Below are 9,557 nucleotides of genomic sequence, written 5' to 3'. Positions count from 1 at the left end.
GGAATAGACGAGGTTGGCCTAGGCTACAATGATCCAACCAGTGACCACACTTCCCCGTACCCTTCAGCATATACTGGTGCTCCAGAGGCTTACCAGCAGTCCCCATTTGCCGCCAGTCCTGCAGGACAGGGAGGGTATCAGCCTCCCACGTACTGAGGGTGAAGGCATTTTAACGCTTCTGAGAGGCTCACCTGTGTGGACTGTTTCATATGCTCAACTTTTTCCTTTTCCATAAGAGTTTAAAATGTGACCTGGGATTGGTGTGCTTTGCTACTATGTTTGAAAAAAAGTTATTTATTTTTATTTTCTTTGGATGCAAATTTTTAACATAACCCTAAGTGTAATCCAGATTCAACACCAGCTGCAGTTTTTACATTCATGAAACGGATGGAATTGACTTTATTCCATGTCTTGAATGCACAATCACATAATGTATGAAAGTCTACAGAACTGACATCGAAAACAAAATTCCTCATATGCAGACAATAGAAAGTGAACAGACTCTCTGTGCCAAATACATTACCACAATTGAGTAATTCCTCAAAAGCACTGCATTGCCATAGATCACATTTTTGGAAAGTATGCACTTAATCTATTGCCAAATGGATTTATTGGATTGGATTGGATTGGATTGGATTCAATTTATTGTCATTGCACATGTAGGTACAAGGCAACGAAATGCAATAGAGAAGAAGAAATACAGCATAACATGAGGAAAGAGAGGAGAAAAAAAAGTGTCCTCGCACTTTATTAACTGCTAACTTCAGTCTTGTTGAGGCTAGAATAGATAACTGATGAATAGAGATTGTGAGGTAGGAAATGAATACGTAAACTACTGTAAACATGCAGCGACAGACAATAGGCTTTGTGTTAATAAGCCTTATTTTTGTAAACTTTAAGCAACGTTGAGTGTTAAACAATCATATAATGTCATATTGTTGACGACTTCTAGCAGTTTACCTTTAAAATGTGTTCTTTTATGTCAGGCCAAATTCACTGCAAGATTTCTACCTCTTACTATTGAAATTGTGCCTATAATTCTAAGAATTGAAATGAATTTCTATTAATGTGTTTCTGCATTGACTATTTTAGACCACTTTTACTGTTTGCTTCATTTCCCTAAAATGAAAAAAGAAGAAACTCAAATGAATATTAATCTAAGTCGAAACAATTTTCAATATGGTTGTGTTTTGTTGAAGGTAGGGACATTTCTTTTACACAGTTCTGTTATAACACACAATCAGTTTTTTTCTTTCTGTTAATGTACTTTGCAACATTTTTTGTAAGAGCAGGTATTGCAGCATTCTCGTTTTGTAAGGAAATGCTGCACAATAAACACTTGATTCGTTCCGATGTTAAAAGATATCAAAGATTTGTGGATTCCTTTTTGAAATCTAATGATTTGGGGGGTAGTTCAGACCCTCGTGTATTTACTTTCTACTGCAAAACACTCACACGCAAAGAAAAATTGATGTTTTTTCTGTATGTTTGAATCTGTATTATTCACAGTGTTTCTTAAATTCAAAATGATCATCTTTTTTGTATGTTCTGCAAAAGAAAGTAAGCCATTCGTGTTTCATCAGGGTGAATATATGATGGATTGTGCTGAGTATCAGATAACAACTCACAGAGTCTGCAGGATATTGTGTAAATGCATACAAAGTATTGCATGGCTGTATAATTACTATAACATTGGAGCATGGACTATTTTTTGTGCTTTACATCAGAGACTGTATATTTATGCTAATATGCATATATCACAAACTGAAATTGCTCAAGATAACTATACTGTAGGCTATTTTATGTTTAGAGAATTTGAGTGTTTTGCAATGTTGCTGCCACTATTATAATAGCCATGCTCTCCATAGTTCATGGCCTTGCTCTGAGCCTGTCTGTAACGTGGTTATTACATGCTGTAAAATGAAATGTTGTCATTGCTGTCGTAGCTCAAAAATGTATGCGTAAAATGCACGCAAGTGCGAGCGGAAAGAACTGGTTCGGTCACGCCCTCGACTGCGGAAGTGGAAGAGATGCGCAGAGCTGCCTGAATGGATCCGTGAGGAATGAGCGCTCACAAGTCACGGTTTGATCCTCAACAGCCCGGATTCATTTTGAGCCTTGTCTTCCACCCTACCGTAAGTATAGCACGCTTTAACAAATACTTCCAGCTAGAGAAGACTGCACTGAGTTCGTGCAGGAACTCGCCATGCCACTCTTGTGTGGGCCAAACAAACACGACTTTGTGAAATATAGCCTACTGTATAACTACTCTGGACCAAATATTTACCCAAACAGATATAAGAAGATATAAAGTATCATTGTAACAGCGTGTTTAATGTATTTGTGTAACACATATATGATTGAATAGGTATGAAGCTCTCTGATTGGTCCAGCAGTGGATGTTTACATCACGTGATTAAAGATTTTGCAAGTTAGTTCAGATACCCTATTGAATACATATGTGATATATGATTAAATAACTATAGCAATATTTACGGACAGAGGCCACATCATAGTGACAGTTAAGTGTTAAAGACACTGAATCTTTACTATATGTATGCTTTGTTTTATTTTGCGTAAAATGGGAATGTGAATATCATACAGATGTTTTTTTTTATGGAACAAAGGTTTTCACACAAGTGAATTTACAAAAGGCCAACTGATGTTTTTTCTTTCAAAAAAATATTCATAAATGCAGTTTATACTCTTCACATTCACCATTAAGAAAAAATGTAATGTGGAAATTCATATCACTTCAATGGAAATGCAATCAAAGAACTCAGTTCCAGTGTTGGTGTATCTGCTGCATTTTGCCACGCATTTGTTAATTGTATAATAAATAAATAAAATACAAAAGAATTTTGTTTTTAATGAACACAAGCAGTTAGTAAATGAATAGAGTGCAAGTTTGTTTTAAGAATAGAATTAGAATAGAGAGTGCTGTAGTAAGAGGGTCAAATAAATATGGACGAGAGATGTTTTTAGCCGATTCTTGAAGATGGCTAAGGACTCAGCTGCTCGGATAGAGTTGGGCAGTCTTTCCATCAGGAGGGAACATTTAGTGTAAAAGTCTCATAGATGGCACCAATAGTCAATTTCACTCCTGCTGTAAACTATCTGAAATGAAGTGCGTGTGGTTCCAGTTCCCCATCTAGTTTTTATTGCCTGTGGATATATAATGTCATATATAATGATATATAATTGCCACAGAGCAACTCTTACACCAGAAAAACCGTTGATAGACTAGTTCTTTACTAAAAAACTTGTGAAACACTTGCATAATTTACATCAGCTTCACAGTGTAAATGTAGTATGAATTATAGCCCAAATCTGAGGGCCATCGGAGGGAGAAAGTGTGACGCTCTGCCTACTTGACTAGTTGATTTTTTTGTGAAATGTGACCCTGGTCCACAAAATGATGTTTTATTAACAAAGTTCGGGAGGAGCACATCAGATACTTAGCCTAATTAAACATTTGACGGTCTATCAGCATCCCTCCACCACCCCTTCTCCACCAAATTCACTAAGTTCTCACCATACCACGGGGGGGATACTCTGGGTTCGGGCCATTCCCGAGCTCAGAGCCCTTCCCCAGGACAGCACGCCAACTACGTATTACCATACTCGCCAAATACGCATTACGTAACTCGTGCTAAATATATGTAAGTGTGAACTCGTGAAACCAGTCTTAATAGCCAAAAATATATTGTATGGGTCAAAATTATAGATTTTTATTTTATGCCAAAAATCATTAGGATATTAAGTAAAGATCATGTTCCGTGAAGATATTTTGTAAATTTCTTACCATAAATATACCAAAACTTCATTTTTGATTGGTAATATGCATTGCTAAGAACTTAATTTGGACAACTTTAAAGGCGATTTTCTCAATATTTGTATTTTTTTGAGCCCTCAGATTCCAGATTTTCAAATAGTTGTATCTCGGCCAAATATTGTCCTATCCTAACAAACCATACATCAATGGAAAGCTTCAGCTTTCAGATGATGTATAAAGCTCAATTTCGTAAAATTGACACTTAAGGCTGGTTTTGTGGTCCAGGGTCACAAATGTCCTCGAGAAGCCTTAAAACTGATCAGAACAAAGCTCAGTTTTGCCTTAAGGCCCTGATTTGGAGGAGAGAGAGAAAAAAACAAGAACTTTCTGAGCATGATGGTATTGGATAAGTAGTTGTTGATGGTCTTTTAGTTTTATTCAGCATGAAGGTTATATGTAACTGATCTGCTGTAAATGGGTACATCCAGTATAAAGCCTGACTAAGTGTTTAAGGGACGCCATGATGTTATACCATTTAACAATTATCAGTCTTTCTTTTGTCCGTGTAGATTCAGAGATGGTATCGTTTTAGGCTTTCAGCTGTGTTAAATATTAACATTTCAGATAAACAAATCATTAACTAAATTAAACAGGTATAGTCCCTTAGGGTATGGTATGGTTCAGTACAGAATCTAAAAGTTGGAGTAATAAACATTACACACTTGTAAACAAGACCAGGGCTGCTGCTAACAATGATTTAAGCGTGAATTGTGCTAAACTGGTTAACTTGTCACATCATAGCTGTAATATCCAGCCGTACCTGTTTTCACTCCACGTGTCTTCCGTCCATTCCCAAAGCCACTCCTTACCTCCACGTCAACATTATTCATATCCTACACAAAGTGTTGCTGCGGCATCAGTGTATGCTGTTGTAGCTGGAGAAGCTGGTATGTGTTTGGTGTCTTGGGTCTAACTAAATAGTCATGTCTTTTGTAGGACATGAGTGTTCTAACACTTGCTTTGTTGTTATTGATGAGAGCATCTAATTTGTTGGTTTTTTAAAATCATTAAATGTAGAAGGATTAGTTATTTGATAATCGACTGGATTATACTTGTTTACAAATTTAAGCAGAGGAGTCATGCTGGAGATATGAAAATCATTGTCTGTTAATTTGTAACCTTTGCACCTGTTTGTCTCATTGAAGGATTGACTGTTAAATTAAATGATAGAGAAACAAGGTTGCTAAATGGGTTTGTCCTCCCCTATGAAAAAGAGATTAAAAGTGGTGTGACGTTTTAAAAAACATTTTCTCCTATTCCAGGTTAGCATGCAAAGCTAAGTAAAGAGAATCAACACTGTGGTTATCAGATCATTACTCTGATAATTAGTTTGCACATCAGAAGCAGCCCAACACTGTGGCTCAGCCAATGGTGTGAGTTTGGGGCGGAGCTATTGGTTGTCTGACCAATAGTAGATTGGAGAACGGTTCCAGATTTGAAGAACATTATTGCAGTTCCATTTGGTGCTTCTAGTGCACAGAAATGACACAATTTAGACTTGTAAAAGCGAAACGAAAAGGTATGGCATGAGTCTTTTTTTTTTGTTTGTTTTTTCAACCAAGACACATTGAGTGTAGCCAGAATTCAGAAGTTTTCCAGAATTCAGAAGCCAACTGACTGTCGATTGTATTCACAGGGTTTAATTTTGGCCTGTATTCCAGGACCTGTTTGGGTGGATCCAGTATCTCTCATAAGAATAAAAAAGGTTGTGATGGTGAGGTGAAAAGAAAAAAACATGCAAATTGGGTAAAACCAGAATAAACAGGATAAGCAGGTTGTGATAATTACATTGATTGACAGGGAAAGAGTAGAGTTTATCGGCACTCCAGGGAATCTTTTGTGAAGTGTAATGAAATAAAAAGCTAGTGTCTTGATGAAAACTGAACAGAAGTGGTCACATACAAGGTGGAAACAGGGCTTCCTGCTTGCTCGAGTTCCAGGATATTGCATGTAATTAGCGGCCATCAGGGTGCCACTATCAATATTCAGGAGGCTCCCGGGATGTCCGGGAGAGGTGGGATGTATGTACATGTTTCACATTGACCTAAGTATGTTCTCTGTTCCCTACGTAGGTGTGGCTGCTGTCCGTCCCTAATGCCTGTTTCTCCAGGCTATGCACATCTTAACCAAAATGAGCCTATGAACTCTCTGCGCATCTCTGTTGGAGGGCTCCCAATGCTGGCTTCCATGACCAACACCACCGACCCCCGCTTCCGCATCAAATGGAAAGCCATTGTGGTGGTAGCGTCAGCACTAATCCTCGTCCTCCTCATCTACATGCAGCTTTTGGCCTTTCACCCCCAACCCAGAGGCAAATATGGTTTGAAGTTAAACCATCAGGAGGTGAGAACAGAGGGCCGCTACAATGACACATACCCCCTCAGTCCACCAGAGCGCACGGCACAGGGCACACGCTACCGCATAGGGGTCATCGCGGACCTGGACACGAACTCGCTCAGTGACAAGAAGCTGACCTGGTTCAGCTACATGCTGAAGGGTCACCTCCTGGTGTCGGAGAGTGGGGATACAGTGGCGGTCGAATGGGATCAGGACAGGGTGGTCTTGGAAAGTCACCTGGCAGAGAAGGGTCGGGGCATGGAGCTCTCCGAATTAGTGGTGTTTAATGGCAAACTGTACAGCGTGGATGATCGTACGGGTGTTGTATATAATATAGATGGACTTAAAGCAGTTCCCTGGGTCATATTGCCAGATGGGGATGGCTCGGTTTCAAAAGGTTAGTGTTGCCAAAGTACCCTTTTTGCACCAAAATTAAAAAGCCTAAATGTTTTTAAAGTGATGTGAAGGCCAAGTATGGTAACCCTTAACCCTCAGAATATAACCAATACAAGTTAGTGCACACACACATTAGGAGCAATGAGTATTGAATGCATACACCGTTGATGCACACCTGGAGCAGTCGACACCCATTTTTGCTGTAGTGCCCAGGGGGCAATAAGATGCCTTGCTCAAGGACACCTCAGTCATGGGTATTGAGGGTGAAATAGGGCTCTTGTCCACCCCTTCACCTACATTTCCTTCCAGTATTGGGAATCAAAACTGTAAACTTTGGATTACAAGTCTGACTCTCTAGCCACAACTGCTCCAGTGGCCATAGATGGTGCTGGTACCAGTACATCTCACAGATTCCATCAGAGTTTCTGAGGGTCAAGTGATAAAGGAACTGAACACTTATCAAGGTCAGGCTACTCATATAAGCAGTGGAAGTAACTTGAGTCCAAAAAGAGTTTGCGATAGAAAGGAAAGTGTTAATATTCCAGTAATACCAATCTCTAAACCAGTTACTGGTTTGGTCTGTTTGCCTATAAATAGTCTTATCAAGTTATACTGATATAAATAGTAATCGTTATGTCTAATCTCAAGATTGCCAACTTTTGCGACAAATTGATTTCAACAAGTCAAAACAATAGCAGCATATTATCTACCTGCTCATTAGACATATTGGGAGAGTTTTGATGTTGATTTGCTGCTCAATACCATTAGATTAACCTTCACAGAATAATGGAGACGAAGCACAACTGCTGTACTGTAATTACCAAAACAATGCTTCTCAGTGACTTTTTGTTTTACCGCTAGAGAGCCAAAGTGTGCACAAAGTGCACACTTTGTATATTTAGATGAATAAAAGCTTGTCACTGGGGCAGTTCCCTCAGAGGGACACCTTTGTACCTTCTTTATCCCTAAAGAGTGCATATTAGTAGCTTAGAATAGTAATATGTACCCTTAAGGTAGTATGTACTCTTATGGTACTATTATGTACCCTTCAGGGGTAAAGAAGGTACAAAAGTGTTACTTTGGGGATACATTCCCAGCTGTATAATTTTTTGCATATTTTGTGAGAGTGTAGTTGCTTTAATATTCAGCCCCCAAACACACATTTTAAGGACTTAATTTTACATTCAAAATAATTTAATGTAGCATTTCATCATGGTCTTACTATAAGGTTACAGTCAGAATCTATTCAAATAAATGTTTAATGATGAAATACAAAGCAATAAATTGACACATGATATCTAATTTCAGTTGGGGGTTTTTCTGACGTTCTCTAGGGTTTAAGGCCGAGTGGCTTGCAGTAAAGGATGAGCACCTATATGTGGGGGGTTTGGGGAAGGAGTGGACCACCACCAATGGAGAAGTGCTGAATGACAATCCTGAGTGGGTAAAAGTGGTGGGATTCCACGGAGATGTACAACACCAGAACTGGGTTCCTAAGTATAACGCTCTCCGCAGCGCTGCAGGCATCAGTCCGCCCGGTAAGCAGCAGCCTTTCACTTATATGCAGCATGAATTTTGTATTTTAAAAGTGGCATTGATACACCCAAGTTCCACTCCGTCTAGTGTACAGCTGAGCACATAAGCCATTAAAAGTACACACCATTGACAGTAAGCAGGGTAGACTCTGTAAAATATATCTAATAAATGCTTGTCTGATGGTTTACCATGTTACCATATTACGAACAGAATATCATTTTCCCTAATAGTGTTTCAGCAGTCATGTTGTGTGTTTTCTATAACATGCCATTTTACACTGGACTACACTTGGAATGTCTCATTGAATTCTGAATGTTAGAATGTTTTCATAGTGAACAGACTACATTCTCTTCATGAAAATTCTTATTTTGTTTTCTAACTTTGCGGTAAAGTATGACTTCTATGACATGTTCTTGTAAGATTTAGTATTCTGTCACTAAGAATGAATGCTTCATTTCCAGTCCCTGTTCATTTCCTTTCTATTGTCATATCAGGGTACCTCATACATGAGTCTGCAGCTTGGAGCGACACATTACAACGCTGGTTCTTCCTGCCACGACGTGCTAGCAGCGAGCGATACGATGAGACGGCAGATGAGCAGCGGGGCACCAATCTAATGCTCAGCTGCTCGCCAGACTTCCAGGACATTAAAGTGAGAAACGTTGGGCTCCTGAACCCTACGCACGGCTTTTCATCCTTCAAGTTTGTCCCCAACACAGATGATCAGATTATTGTTGCTCTAAAGTCTGAGGAGGATGCAGGGAAAATCGCCACTTATATTGTGGTGTTCACCCTGGACGGCCGAATCCTGCTTCCTGAAACTAAGATTGGCGACGTGAAGTATGAGGGACTTGAATTCATTTAGTGTCAGAGGGATTTTATGAAGGTAAATACATGCCAAGGACTGGTAAATACCTTCTTCTAGATGATGTACATCTAGATGTGGACATTGAGGTGTCTTTATGTTGAAATAGTTTAATGATGTTCAAATAATGCCAACTGACTATTGGCAGCCATTGCCTAAAACATGGTTGTGGTTATAGACACTAAAGAAACTAGTACATGTTGAACCTTTATTTTGAGAGACTTATCAGAGCCTTCATCAAAAAAAAAAAAAAAATTACATATATATAGCCATTTTCAACAATGACCATTAGTGGTTTCACACCAGTACTGTTCTTACCATGTAATGAATGTAACTGAATGAATGAAGTGAAGTGATAGACTATAGTACATGCATAAAATAGTTTACTCTACACATTATTGCAGATGCCATGTGGTTTTGTTTGAATGTTGTCGTTTTTTTTAATCTTGCATTTTTGTTTTTTACTTTCTTGATCAATGTCTTAAGCAGATTAGCTACTTTTAAAAAGAACTCTGAATTGTCACAAAAACTGAACTGTCACAAAATCAGCTTTACTTATCATTGATGCACCAGAGCTATTTATTTGTT

General features: G+C 38.7%; 2 protein-coding genes across 3 annotated transcripts in view; both read left to right on the top strand.

Annotated features, from left to right (window-relative positions):
• LOC306868847 (synaptogyrin-2-like) overlaps window positions 1–1,367 on the top strand; it is a 3,375-nt gene extending 2,008 nt beyond the window's left edge. The window contains exon 4 of the mRNA XM_079415249.1: window positions 1–1,367. This exon is cut by the window's left edge and continues 39 nt beyond it. Within this exon, the coding sequence (XP_079271375.1) occupies window positions 1–156 (156 nt within the window). The 3' untranslated portion in view covers window positions 157–1,367.
• A 627-nt stretch (window positions 1,368–1,994) lies between these two features.
• LOC306868978 (soluble calcium-activated nucleotidase 1-like) lies at window positions 1,995–9,186 on the top strand. 2 transcript variants are annotated; one of them, XM_079415489.1, is made up of 4 exons: window positions 1,995–2,135; window positions 5,908–6,569; window positions 7,903–8,106; window positions 8,599–9,186. In XM_079415489.1, exons 2-4 carry the CDS (start codon window positions 5,930–5,932, stop codon window positions 8,967–8,969), a joined length of 1,215 nt encoding a protein of 404 aa, XP_079271615.1. In that variant the 5' UTR covers window positions 1,995–2,135; window positions 5,908–5,929; the 3' UTR covers window positions 8,970–9,186. The 2 variants fall into 2 exon arrangements, with proteins under 2 accessions (XP_079271615.1, XP_079271616.1); XM_079415490.1 differs by lacking the exon at window positions 1,995–2,135 and adding an exon at window positions 4,672–4,722.
• The last annotated feature ends 371 nt before the right edge of the window (window positions 9,187–9,557 follow it).

This window comes from Barbus barbus (genome assembly GCF_936440315.1).
Source record: "Barbus barbus genome assembly, chromosome: 4".
Lineage (NCBI taxonomy): Eukaryota > Metazoa > Chordata > Actinopteri > Cypriniformes > Cyprinidae > Barbus > Barbus barbus.
This window is presented reverse-complemented; position numbering and strand designations above follow the sequence as displayed.